This window comes from Pyrus communis, chromosome 1, assembly GCF_041283825.1.
Source record: "Pyrus communis isolate YQ-2024b chromosome 1, ASM4128382v1, whole genome shotgun sequence".
NCBI lineage: Eukaryota > Viridiplantae > Streptophyta > Magnoliopsida > Rosales > Rosaceae > Pyrus > Pyrus communis.
This window is the reverse complement of record NC_142565.1, coordinates 2,921,752-2,935,960: the sequence shown is the minus strand read 5'-3', so window position 1 is coordinate 2,935,960 and position 14,209 is coordinate 2,921,752. Positions and strand designations below refer to the sequence as shown.

At 40.4% G+C, this 14,209-nt stretch overlaps 1 protein-coding gene across 7 annotated transcripts; it reads left to right on the top strand.

Annotated features, from left to right (window-relative positions):
* The first annotated feature begins 3,126 nt into the window (after positions 1 to 3,126).
* LOC137721562 (TMV resistance protein N-like) lies at positions 3,127 to 13,961 on the top strand. Of its 7 annotated transcripts, XM_088692509.1 has the most exons (11): positions 3,127 to 3,718; positions 3,872 to 3,938; positions 7,472 to 7,476; positions 7,545 to 7,994; positions 8,290 to 9,379; positions 9,500 to 9,835; positions 9,928 to 11,160; positions 11,332 to 12,135; positions 12,310 to 12,739; positions 12,825 to 13,212; positions 13,320 to 13,961. In XM_088692509.1, exons 1-8 carry the CDS (start codon positions 3,264 to 3,266, stop codon positions 11,830 to 11,832), a joined length of 4,137 nt encoding a protein of 1,378 aa, XP_088548635.1. In that variant the 5' UTR covers positions 3,127 to 3,263; the 3' UTR covers positions 11,833 to 12,135; positions 12,310 to 12,739; positions 12,825 to 13,212; positions 13,320 to 13,961. The 7 variants fall into 7 exon arrangements, with proteins under 7 accessions (XP_088548635.1, XP_088548629.1, XP_088548612.1 ...); XM_088692503.1 differs by lacking the exons at positions 3,127 to 3,718; positions 3,872 to 3,938 and having other exon boundaries at positions 7,325 to 7,994; positions 12,310 to 12,503; positions 12,618 to 12,739; positions 12,905 to 13,212; XM_088692486.1 differs by lacking the exons at positions 3,127 to 3,718; positions 3,872 to 3,938 and having other exon boundaries at positions 7,325 to 7,994; positions 12,310 to 12,503; positions 12,618 to 12,739.
* The last annotated feature ends 248 nt before the right edge of the window (positions 13,962 to 14,209 follow it).

Here is a 14,209-nt window from a genome sequence, read left to right as displayed (position 1 = left end):
GCGTCTCGACAGCCCTTTCGTCGAATAGTGCATTCAGGTCGAGAGGAGAAGGGTATCCGGAAAGGGCGGCGTTAATAGGAAGGCCGATCGAGGAAGTCCCAAGGATGGCCGAGACGTCGAGGATGGTGGGGCCGAGAGGGCCGAAAGGCAAGACCATGGTGTTGGTGGCCGAACACCATAAACTCAGGGCCGCCATGAGCAGCTCCTTATCCATGGCAATTTCCATGGTTGACAGAATAATGGCATCGTAGATGCCGAGAGCCTTCCACTCCTTGGAGAAGAAGGAGCTCATTCGGTCGACCCAGGCGGCCCAGGCCGTGGTGGTCGAGGGCCAAGCTCCTTGAGGACGAGCCAAGCACCATTTCGACCAGTCAAACCCTTGAAGAAGGGGGGTTAGACATTGCTCCTTGAGCAAGTTGGTGACAGACGACGGCACTGCGTCTTTGAAGAGGGGACCCAGAATCTGGTGGGTGGTGGCCATATCCTCTTGAAATCGCAGCGTCTTGACGGCACTGCGATCGATGAATGACTTGCACTTATTGATCTCATCGGAAAGCTTCGAAATAAAGGAGGCCATTTGCAGAAGGAAGAACTAAAAAATTGCAGAAGGTCTGGAAGGTTTGATTTGAGCAAACAAAGATGAGAAATTAGAGATTCTGGAGTTTCTGAGGGCGTAAGAGGCGAATGGCAGAAATGTGGGTATTTATAGGCTTTTCAGAATGAATATCAAACGTCTGGAATTCAAAAGCGCTGGTTCAGATTGGGGGGAAATGTAACCGGGAAAGTCTGCAATTATTTCGGATATTTTGGGAACCTGCGAAAATGGGATCGAGGAGTCGAAAATCCAGGACGCACGGTTTCGAGGCCCATGAGTAAAGCTTTTAAGAACGGCGGAGAATCGACACGTGGCCACGCGTTGGGGGCGACGAGGAAAGTGCAATCATGTCTCATAAATATGCAGGAATAATGATCATTAAGGGAGTAAAGTTCAAAAAAGCAATAAATGTCTTCGCTTCTTTAAGGTCGAGGCCCGACCAAGAGGTGACAGTCGGCGACCTCAGAAGCGAGGGGGCAATGTTTGGGCCCAAAATATCCTGGGCAGGCCGAGCAGTCATATGTGCTCGGCCCAAGGTAATAACAGATGCTATGGGCCGGATAATAAAACCCGGGCCAGCTGGCAGGGTCAGCCGAATCCTATCTCAAGAGGTCCAGATAAATAGGAAGGATTGAGGAAATCCTGGTGCGACCAGGATTCTCGACCAGCAAGAAATAAAGCCTCAAAGGGAGGAAGATTCAGAATCCCAGTGGGAGTAGGTTTGTTCGAACCAGAATCGAAATGGGACAAGGACTCCCAATCCAAATCAGAGGAGGTTTCAAGGAATGGGGTACTATAAATACACGAGATCATGCAACATTCGATGGACCTTCAACTCAGCATACAATTGCCCTGCGCAAAACCTCTCAATCATCTTGAGATTTTTTCCTCTTCTTTTTCCTGCCGACACACCTTCAGTTTGGATAAACAGCACTGTGGAAGCAACCGGCGAGCACCTTCAGTTTGGATAAACAGCACTGCGTCGAGGTCGACCGATTATCTATCCAAGTCTCGGTCGAGGAAGGTTTTCGAACCTTTGTTGGCAGAGGTCACCTTACTAAGCTTTCTCGGCATAGTTAGGTGTTACGAATTGCATTGCTCGGCGTACTGGTCGCCGAGTGGTTTTATGATTGGATACTCACAGGTGAGTTTCAGGGTTCGGCATTCCGACGGCCGAACTACGTTTACCATCAAGACATATATCACGTTCGAGTACCTGTGCCCATACACCTTGGTCTCGATTCGACGTGCTTATACTCTCACGAATATAATCACAGTGACCGAATCGGGCTCGGACGATTTGTGAACTCCGCAGAATTAGCAGCCTTGTCTTCAGGCTGTAGAACCCAGAGACCGAGAGTGTTCCTTCCTCGGTCGCAATCGCAAGTTAAAGAAGTCAGCAACGCGCTCAAAACTACATCAACAAATTTTACTCCTCGGCCCGGCTCGGCCCGGCTCGGCCGACGAGTTGGCACGCCCCGCATTCGACCGAAGGACGTAGTTAGCTTATTAGTTACTCGGCCTGCGCGCCACGTAGGTTTTGTAATTTTTAGGATCAACACAAACTCTAATTAAATTGTGTAACTTTTCTTCGCACATTCTTGGACCTCCAAAGTTGGAATATTAGCACAAACTGAAGTTATGTCGAAACTACGTATTAACAAAACTTTCTTTGTCAACTAAAAGAGGATGAAAAGACTCTTTAGTTTTATATCACAAAAAAAATTATGTAGAATAATGTAATTTCACAAAACCCAATTTTGTTATTTTTATTTAACCTCACTTACATGTGATTTTTACATATATCTAATATTAAAAAAAAACTTCTCTTCCCACTCCCAATCTCATGTTATCTCTCTCCATCTCTCCTTCCCATTTTAAAAATAAAAATAAAAAATATTTAGACACACGAAATGTGTAGGCATATGTTAGTCCAGGACTAACCCGGAAGAAGATGGTGATAACAAATAAAGCCATTTGTAATTTTTTCCTCATTTTGCAAATTAAAAAATTATAAAAAGAAAAAAATAATAACGTGCTATTTCGTTGCCATTGAATTTCCTGATACATTACTAGAAGAAGACATGAGAACACACATAAAGCATTTCTTTTTCGTTTTTTGTTTAGAAGTTAGATTTAGTCATTAATCGGGATCGAACTTATGTCTTCAACTTCTTTCCCTTGTGGTAGTAAAATGTCACTTGAAGGTTTATTTTTTTGGGAAAAGGATCCTCGCAAGATCCTTTTCTTAGGAATCCCATGATCTTATCCGTTCATCGTACATCATACGGTCAGAAATCATTTCAAAATTTAAAATTTAAAATTAAATACAATAGTATCTAACAAAAATTGACCGTACAATATATGATGAACGAATGAGATCACAGAATCCCTAGGATTTCTAAAAAAAATGATCCGGCGGCGAGAATCCTTTTCCTATTTTTTGTACCAAAATTCAAAGATGTTTTATTTTTTAAGTATATTGTTTGGCCTGGCGGCCTGACTTGGATTTTATTGATATTTCATGTCCACACCGACACGCTTTTGACCGAGACCAGTCATCTTCCTATCGATCGGACCAATATCCAGCAGTCCCTTTATAGGGTACTAATCAATCCAGTATTTCAGTTGTTATATCAGTTGGCAAGAATCGATATTGTGCTTGTTAATGGCTTCTTCTTCTGTATCATCCGGTGGTCGATATGATGTGTTCATCAATTTTAGACGCGAAGACACTCGCAAGATCTTTATCGGCCATCTTTACAAAGCGCTGGTTCAGAAATCAATATACACCTTCATTGATGGTGACGATCCGGAGCTCCCGACAACTATCCAAGAGTCAAGGCTCTCGATTGTAGTTTTTTCTAAAAACTATGCTTCTTCCACGCGGTGCTTAAAACAACTTGTACATATCCTAGATCGTGTGGATACAAAGAAGCATATAGTGGTGCCCATTTTCTATCAAATAGATCCGTCTGATCTTCGTAAACTCGCTGGAAGTTTTGCGAAAGCTTTTGCTCAACATGATCACGACCCTAACGCCAACATCGATGAGGTGCAGAGCTGGAGGTCCGCTCTAACTAAAGCCGCCAATTTTTCCGGTTGGGCTTCACGAGATTATAGGTAATTTTATTTAGCTACTTTCTTTCTTTGAGCTTTTCATAGCATTTGATCTGTTAAATCGGTGTCACAATATTTTGTGTACGTGTTTTACTAGAATATATATGGCATTACGGCTTAAGGAAATTGTGCAATACTGTTTTTCAAATTCCACAGGGATGATGCCAAGTTTATTGAGGGAGTTGTGCAAGATATTTTTAATCAGTTACTCCAATTCAGCAAAGTTTTCGTCTCTTTTAGAGGTGAAGACACTCGCAAGGGTTTTGCCGCCCATCTCTCCAAAGCTCTGCATCAGAATGTACTCAGCACCTTTAGAGATGTTTCAGCGGATATTAAAGGCGATGAATTCAGCAGTCTTTTCAAAGTTATTCAACAGTCAAAAATTTCGATTGTAATTTTTTCCGAACAATATGCTTATTCCCGTTGGTGCTTAGACGAGTTGGTCGCAATCCTGGAATGTGCAGACACAAACAATCAGATTGTGTTTCCCGTTTTCTATGGAGTAGATCCATCTGATGTTCGTAAAGTCAAAGGGCACTTTGGGGCTTTTGATAGACACATGGAACGTTACAGATACAATAAGGAAAAGGTGACGCTTTGGCGCTACGCTCTAGCTAGAGCCGCCAATTATCCTGGATTTGTACGCAATAATTTCAAGTAATTTTTCTTTACAAAATCTTAATATTTTTAGGTTCTAATTTTGACCTTTTCAATCTAAGCATACTATTTTTCATATTGCACAGGGATGATGCCGAGCTTATTGAGGCCATTGTACAACATACTTGGAGAGCCTGCCGTGGCTTCGAACGGATCTTGAATTGAGAGCTTGAATGAGACTGTAATCAAATACCAGAGCTTTTCACCGAGTATAAATTACATGGATGAACAAGAACAGTTTTGGAAATAGTTTCAACTTTCAACACCAAAGCATAATTACGTTGAGGGATATATTGTGGGTTTTATTGCTTTTGAATAAACAAATTTCTGTAAAACAGTAGAGTGTCAATTAGGTGCTGTTATTGAGGACATTCATTGACTGGCTAGGCCACTCACTAGAATATCCCCCGAAAGCATGTATTTAGGGAGGTGAACTTCCTAATGTGGACAGATCTTATTTCTATGATCGTACTATTACAATTGTTTTGGCGCGTAATGCTTGTATCTTTGATTGTATGAGTATGGATGCGGTAGGGTTCTTACTTCTATGATCGTACTATTACAATTGTTTTGGCGCATAATGCTTGTATCTTTGATTGTATGAGTGTGGATGCGGTAGGGAATTTAGTTTGTAACTGGTTGTGTGGTTGTGCTCCTTTTTTTTCTGTATAAAATTTCTCTCTTGAAATAAGGTGTCTTCTATGGCGTAGATGTCCTCTAGAGTCTTTGCCGCCCAGTTTTAACCCACATAATTTTTTTCATCTTAGCATGAAATATAATGACATCGAACAACTTTCTGCCTTTTTGTTTCACTTTACCCTCATATAAGCTTCAAAGATATGTAGGAACGCTTTTGACGCCGACAATAAAAGGTTCCTACTTCTGCTGTGAAAAATTATTGTCACTCTGGCCTGAAATTCTTGGTTTAAGTGACTGTTGGAGGTATCGGATTGTATTAGCCATATATCTTCCTTGAAAATATTAAAACTTTGCAGAAACCTTATTGAGAGCTTACCTGCGACAATGAATTGACTTCTTTGTTTAACAACTCTCAAACTGGAAGCTTGCAAGAGACTGAAATCAATACCAGAGCTTTCATCAAGTATAACTTCAAAGGTTCTCAACCGGTGGATATACAGGAATGCAGCGATGCTTTTGAAAGAAGGTACAATGCAGAGAGATTTCATTACATTTTATATAAATACCATGTTATTCAACACTTATGTTTTAAAACAGAAGGATAACTTCTAATTCCTGTATCAATCTATTTTTCAAATTTATTCAAATTTGCCGGCTTGGTGGATGCTTCAGCTCTGATATCTGTCAGTGGTTCATAAGCTTTGTCTGATGGAGGCAATGTGTTCTCTATAGACTATGGTGTTTAGCGGTAGCAAGTCAACAAGCACTGATCCCAGCTCCTTGAACTCGGAGGAAACTTTGGATGCACGCTTTGTTTCTGGGGATATTGTGATTTGTGACAGTGAATAAACCTAACGTGCAGAAGGGACTGGTGGTGAAAGATGGAGGAGGAAGAGGAGGATGAGTAGGTATGATTTTGCCAAACACAGCTGCATCACCTAAGAATGCGGAGTTTCACTTCTATATATGCCAATCGTGAGGAAATGCAAAACCGAAGCATGTTGCAGCCCCAAACATCATCATGAAAACTCTGAAGTGGAACTTCGTGTTCTTGGCAAAATCACAGGTAAGAGTTGCCAATCAATATTTCAGATGTGTTCTGTTTCTTTATATTGCTTTTTGTGTTTTTCTTTATGTCTACTCAATTGATAAAAGCAGTATTTCGAATTTTCAGTCAGTGGCAGGTTTCACTCTACAGAGGAAGAATGATGCCGTCAATAAATAAGCAAAATATACCGGTATGTGTATACTGGTAGCAATTCACCAAGCCCTGATCCCACTTCCTTGTTTTGCAAGCAACTTTGAATTGCCGTGTTGTTGCCAGGGAGACTGATTTGTTACCGTGGGATGAGTTCGGGAGTGCAGAAGGGACAGGTGGGAGCTAGTAGGCATGATCTTGGCAAAACAGCTTGCAAGTGGAAAGGGAAGTTGTGGCAGATTGCCAACTTGTTCCTGCTTTTGACACTTCGCACAACTGTTACTCTAGCATTATGTTTAACTAGCCCAAGAACCTCTGCAACTCTAGCATTTCTTGGGACTCAGTTGGAGTCCGCCTGCAATGAAGTCTGCCTTCATGACAACACGCGTAAGCCTCTGCAAGACGCCTCAACAGCTGCGGTTTCAACCCTGTATGATCACGGTGCACGCCTCAATAGTTACCCTCCTTCCTCAACCTCAGAACAAAATCAAAACAACAACGTGCGTTGAAATGTAGAACTATTCATAATTTCTCAATTCCCAATTGATTTTAGAATATAAGAGATCAGGCAAGAAGCCTTGTAGAGTGGCAATAACCTATGGAAGTGACGCAGGACGAAGCAAGAGAGATACACACGTAAGCCCTCGAAGAATACAATTTTTGAGTCCCCCAGATTTTGGTTGAAAACCCAAAGGTTGTTCTGTTTAATTGATTAACTTGATGCTTACAAATGAACAGCCAAATGGCTTAAATAAATATAGTACATCTGTTGGCATAAATTGAACAACAAACAAAAAGTCTGAATTTTTATTATAAACTTAAAATTGCATTTTGGAGGCTGAAACAATTCCAAATGGCCAAAATTCATGAGTTTGACTCGTGGCGTCGTTCTTTTTCCTAAAAGGTACTAAGTGTCTAATTCGGAGCTTGGACGCCAAATAGACAAATTCACACTGCATCCTTTTGTCTTTTGACAGTTCATCTCCTCCTCGATTCATTCAGTCATTTGTTCTACGTCAGAAATGCTCATGTTAACGTCTCACGTCTGAAATCATGAGCTCTAGGAAAGAGGAGAAAATTACCATTGGATGGTAAGTGCACACGGGCTTTGGGCCTTACATGTTTCCAAATGACACCAGTGCGCACTTTAGCCCATTCAACCAAGTCCAATCTGAATCGCTTTGCCGACAACGGAGGGAGGGAGTGAGGGAGGGCGTTGACCTGCAATCTCAACATCCCTCCAATTCAAACAATTTCTGAAGACCAGGTATTTCACTTTCATCGGATGTTAATGGCGGCTGCTTCTTCTTGTTCTTCGTCTTCATCGGACAGTAGTTGGAAATATGATGTATTCCTGAATTTTAGAGGGGAAGACACTCGCAAGATCTTCATCGGCCATCTCTACAAAGCTCTGAATCAGAAAGCAATCAACACCTTCATTGATGGCGAAGAGCTTCGAAAAGGCAACGACCTTTCTGAGCTCCTTACAGCTATTGCCGACTCGAGGCTATCGATTGTAGTTTTTTCCGAAAACTACGCTTCTTCGACGTGGTGCTTGAAAGAACTCGTCCAGATACTGCGATGCATGGATACACAAAAGCAGATAGTGGTGCCTGTTTTCTACGAAGTGGATCCATCCGATATTCGTAAACTCGAGGGAAGTTTTGCAGAAGCTTTTGCTAAACATGAAAGCTATTCTAACGTTGATGTGAAGGAGGTGCAGAGCTGGAGGTCCGCTCTTGCTAGAGCCACCGATTTATCCGGTTGGGATTCAAAAAATTATAAGTAAGTTTAATTTGTTCGCATGCATTTGCTGTTAATGTATTTTTACTGTATAAATCCACGGTTTTGATCACAACTAACTTCCTTACATATAGATGGCTAAGCGTTCACCAATTTGATTAGTTTTTGCGTATTTATGATCAAGAAAATTAACATATTTTTACTGTACAAATCCGGGGTTTTAGTCACAACAAGTATTGCCCTTCTAATTGTTCAGTTTTAGTTTTCTATTTTGGGCTTGTTATAAAACTTAACTTTGCTTTGACTCTTTCGTGATGCTGGTTCTAAAACTTCACAGGGATGATGCCAATCTTATTGAAGATATTGTAGAGGATGTCTTTAGCAAATTGATCCACATCTCATCAAGCAAAGCCGATGGCTTGGTTGGAATGGATTACCACATAGATGAAATGAAGTTACTATTACGTCCCGGGGTGAATGATGTTTTCGCTGTTGGAATATGGGGTTTGGGAGGTATAGGCAAAACCACCATCGCTCGTGCTGTTTATGATGAAATCGCTTGTCAATTTGAAGCTTGCTGCTTTCTCGAAAATGTTAAGGAAGGCTTCTCGAATAATGGTGCAGTATATATGCAGGAAGTGCTTCTTTCTAGAATATTGAAGGAAAAGGTGCGGAGTTTTGGCACGTTGGATCGAGGTTCCAAAATGATAATGAAAGGGCTACGAAGGAAAAAAGTTTTCATTGTTCTTGATGACGTTGACAAATTATCCCAAATCGAAGCCTTACTTGGAAACCAGCATTCATTTGGTGATGGAAGTAGAATCATTATAACAACAAGAGATATGCAATTACTAAGTGGAGCTGATGCTGTATATAAGCCCAAGAACTTAAGTGAGCCAGAAGCTCTTGAACTCTTCAGTCTGTATGCCTTCAAAACCAACCAACCCACAAAAGATTATGATCGTCTCTCGAGGCTTGCCATACAACATGCTCATGGTGTGCCTTTAGCGCTTAAAGTCTTGGGAGCTTTGCTTGATAACAGAAGTGTATGGGAGTGGGAAGATGTGTTGAAGAAAACAAAGAAAACCCAGCTCATGGGAATTCAGGATGTTCTTAGAAAGAGCTTTGATGGGTTAGATGAATCAGAGAAGGACATATTTCTAGATATTGCATGTTTCTTTAAAGGGATGGAGAAAGACTATGTAACTAAAATTCTTGATAGTTGTGGCTTTTATCCCCATAGTGGATTAGGAGTGCTAGTTAACAGAACTCTCATCACTATATCAGATTACGATACGCTTGAGATGCATGATTTACTGCAAGAAATGGGGTGGGAAATAGTCTGCCAAGAATCTAATAAAGATCCTGGAGGACGAAGCAGGTTATGGATTTATGAAGATGTTCATCGTGCATTAACGCAAAATACGGTGAGATATATTCATTACCTCTTTCTTTTAAGCATGTAATATTGAGTAGAAAGCGGAAGTATGACAAAAATCAAATTTGGATATTTTCACACATTGAATTTCTACTGTTTGGTTATCTAGGCTACAAAAGCAGTTGAAGGCATAATCCTCGACTTGGCCAACTCAGAAGAGGTATACTTCGAAGCTGAAGCTTTTGTTAGAATGACAAAACTAAGACTTCTCAAGATCCATTGCAGCCGATCCATGGTAAACGCATCATGGGAGGACCGATCCCATCCAAATGATGACTGTAAACAAAATATGAGTGGGGATTTAAAATTTCTCTCTCATGAGTTGAGGTGTCTATGCTGGCATGGGTGCCCCTTAAAGTCCTTGCCATCCAATTTCCACCCCAAGAATCTTATTGATCTTGAAATGCCTTATAGTCAGATTGAACAACTTTGGGAAGGAAGCAAGGTACAATATTCATTTTTCATATATTTCTTTTGAATGGTTAAGTTGTCAGATGCCTTATTATTTATTGGATGTTTTCCTGGTTGTTGTTGCAGCGTCTGGAAAGGTTGGAATTCATCGATTTAAGTTATTCTCAATACCTTAACAAAATCCCGGATGTCACTGAAGCAAAAAATCTTGAGATTCTAAATCTTGAAGGTTGTTCAAGTTTAACTGAAGTTCACCCATCGGTTTCAGATCTTACCAGCCTTGTTTTTTTGAGTCTAAAAGAGTGCAAAGAACTTCAGGTTCTTTCAAGAAGAATTCACATGAAATCTCTTAAAACCCTTATTCTTTCTGGCTGCTCAAATCTTGATAAGTTTCCGGAGATTTCAGGAAGTATGCAGGAGCTATCAGAGCTTTATCTAGATCGGACAGCAATTGAAGAACTTCCCTCATCGATTAGTATTCTTACGGGGCTTGTTACTTTGAACCTGAATGATTGCACAAAACTTAAAAGTCTTCCAAGCAGCATTTGTCAACTAAAGTCCCTCAGATATGTTACTCTCTCTGGTTGTTCAAAGCTTAAAAGCTTTCCAGTGATTGCAGAAGATATGGAAGGATTAAGAGAGCTTCATTTGGATGGAACACCTATCAAAAAGCTGTCCCCATCAATTGAACGTCTTAAGGGGCTCGTGTTATTAACTATGAAAAACTGCAAAAGCCTTGTCTGTCTTCCGAACAGTATCTGTAAATTGGAATACCTTACCGGTCTTACTCTCTCTGGGTGTTCAAAACTTTATTATTTGCCTAAGGACTTGGGGAATATAAAATCGTTGAGGGACGTTGATGTAGAGGGAAGTGGTATAGAACAACCATTCTCTATGTCGAGTTCAATCATGCCTGCAACATTATCTGGTAGATGGAAGGCAAAGAAGGTCCCATTTGTATCATTGTTACCAAAACCATCGGCTCATAGACACTATGAAAACCTTGTATGGCTTGATTTAAGTGACAGCAAACTGATAGAATTACCGGATTCTGTTACGAATCTAATTCATTTGATAACATTAGTGTTGTGCAGAAACAATTTTGAGAGGTTACCTGCAACTATGGATCGACTTCGTCGTTTAAAAAATTTCAACTTGGAAGCTTGCAGGAGACTAATATCAATACCACAGCTTTCATCAAATATTACTAAGATAGATGCACATGATTGCACAGCTTTGGAAACAGTTTCAACACCAAAGCCTCATTATATGAATCTTTACTTCATATTTTCTAACTGCCTCCGGCTGGTACGAAAAAATCCATTCAGGGATATTGTGGAAGCTCATTGTCATGATCAGGTTTCTCTCTCTCTCTCTCTCTCTCTCTCTCTCTCTCTCTCTCTCTCTCTCACACACACACACACACACACACACACACACACACACACACAGAGGCAATGCTACCAGTACGTACACAAACACATGAAAACACAAAAGTAAACCCAATTAAGTGAGCTTTCATTGTTGCAGGGTAATCATCTCCGGCAATTTTCCTTTAATATGTCTCTTCCTGGAAGTGATATTCCAGATTGGTTTAGCCAACAGTGTACAGGGTCTTCGGTAACTGCGCAGCTACAACTGAATTTGTTCCACAATAAGTTACTGGGATTTGCCATATGCGCTGTTAGTAATTTCAAGAGTGCTCATTACTGTGCATCTAATTTATCTGTTCAATGCTTTTGCACCTTCAAAGGAAATCACCATGAGTACAGCTCCAATATCTATATGCTGGATTGGGATTTCAAAACTGACAGATTCCTTGAGTCGGATCACATGTTCTTAGGATATGTTCCATGGTCTAAGTATGACTTGATTGAAACGGGAAAGCAGGCCTATGAACGTTGTTACACTGAGGCCACATTCAAATTTGTTGTTAAAGATGGAGGCTACATACGTGATTTCAGAGCAGCAGTACGATACCCTTCCATCAGAAGGTGTGGAGTTCATTTTATTTATGCAAATCATGAGTAAATGGCCCATCAGGAAGTGTGTAGCGAACCAGCGACAGAAGTTGCTAAATATGCTTAGAGGAGCAGTCAGGGTAGCTGCTATACTAGGGCTGGATGGTCAAGCGGAGGAATGCTTCTTATGAGCGAGAGGTGCAACATCCTTCAAGAAATTATGCATCTGAAAATGACCATAGTGAAATGGCTTCACTGGGAATTGTTGATGTCCCGGGAGGAATGGTGGTGATGCAACCCTGCAGATTGGTTACCTCTTCAGTTTCACATTAACAATGTCAAGAAAAGAAGTTGTTTCATCAAAGAGCCTTCTGTGAGTGTCGTTATCTCTGTCACCTTCTGCTGTCTCTGTGTTCATTCCTAGCAAACCAATTTTTATTTTGATTTGTTGACCCAAAAGAAAATTTGATTTGCAGCTTGCAATTGATGGTGGTTTCATCCTCTCTTGGGGAGGCAGTAACTCAATGTGGATTTATACTTTGTGCAGGTTGCTTGATGAAGGGGAAAACAATTGTAGACACGTATACTTTGTTGGAGTTGGAAACATCTTCCAATAGACTTAATCATTTAATGCGTTGCCTGATTGGTTTAATACAAGGTTGTAATATCTACTCTTCTCTACTTTACCCTCATATAAGCTTCAAAGAAATGTAGGAACGCTTCTGATTCCGAGAATAAAACGTACCTACTTTTAATGTGAAATTTGGCCTGAAATTCTTGATTTAAGTGACTGTTGGAGGTTTCGGATGGTATTCCCCATTTATCTTCCTTGTAAATATATATTAAAGCTTGCAGAAATCTTTTTGAGAGCTTACCTGCGACACTGAATCGATATGTTGTTTAACAACTCTCAAATTGGAAGCTTGCAACTTATAGAGATGCAGGGACGCTTTTGATGCCATTGCCAAGAATAGAAGGTAAAATAGAAGGGAAATTTCTAATTTATGTATCAATCTATTTTTCAAATTTATTTTAAATTTTCTGGGTTGGTGGTTCCTTCAGCTCTGATATTCTGTCAGCGGTCATAAGCTTTGGCTGATGAGGGCAGTGTGTTGTCTATTGACTATTGTGTATATCCGTAGTAAGTCAACAAGCCCTAATCCCAGCTCCATGAGCTCGGAGGAAACTTTGAATCCACGCTCTGTTGGCGGAAACATTGTGATCTGTGACCGTGTGGTTAATTGTAATTCATAGAAGGGACTGGTGGTGAAAGATGGAGAAGATGTACTAGGTATATGATTTTGGCAAACACAGCTGCATCACATCAGAAGATGCGGAGTTCGTTTCTTTATATACCAATCGTGAGGAGGTGCAAACCAAAGCATGGCGCAGCCTAAAAAATGATCATGAAAACCCTGAAGTGGAACTCCGTGTTTTTGGCAAATTACAGGTAAGAGTTGCTGACCAATATTTCAGGTGTGTTGTGTCTTTTTATCTTGCTTTATGTCTGTTTCATTAAGTCTACTCAATTGATAAAGGTAGGCTTCGGTTTTTCAGTCACTGGCGGGGTTTCACTCAATTGATAGCTAAAAATACTGGTATTGTGTATGCCCTGATCCCACTTCCTTGTTTTGGAAGCAACTTTGAATTGCTGCGTTGTTGCTGGGAGGATTGTGATTTGTGACCGTGGGATTAGTCCGAAACGCAGAAGGGACAGGTGGTGTCAGATGCATGGGGACTCGGTATGATCTGGGTAAACACAGGTTGCAGATGGAAGGGGAGGTTGTTGCAGATTACCAACTTGTTCCTGCTTTTGACACTTCACAGAACTGTCGCCAACGTTAGCCCTCCGGTTCCGAATTACCACGCCATAGTTTCGCCGTTGGAAGGTGCTTTCGTGAAAGTCGGAGCCTCAGACGCTGAAATCGAAATGTAGAACTATCCATGTTCAAATTCAAATCACATTGATGTTGATCAAAACTAGATTACAATAACTTCATAATTGTTCAGTTTCCATATTGATTTTTTTTTTTTTTTTGTCAAATCATAGATTTTGTTAGATTAAATGTTAGATTAGCCATTGACCAAATTTGAACCCACGTTATCATGCAAGGGTTGAACACCTTTCTATTACTGTGATAAAGGGCCACTTGCCGTTTCCATATTGATTTCAAATCACATGTTCTTGTGGTATACTCATCATGAATTGTCAGTTTGTTGATTGATATAGATGACTAAACGGTTTTTAAATCAGATCAATTTTTTTTATAAAAGACTTTTAGAGGATGATAAAAATGTAAATGATTCAGATTATATTGTTTGTAGGACAAGACTAAATCCATCTTATATTAAATGGTTTTGCTACCAATTGGGTGTAGTTTCACATTGCACATCGTATTTGAAATCTTTAACAAAATTGTAGATACCTTCTGTAATTAAGGTAGTTT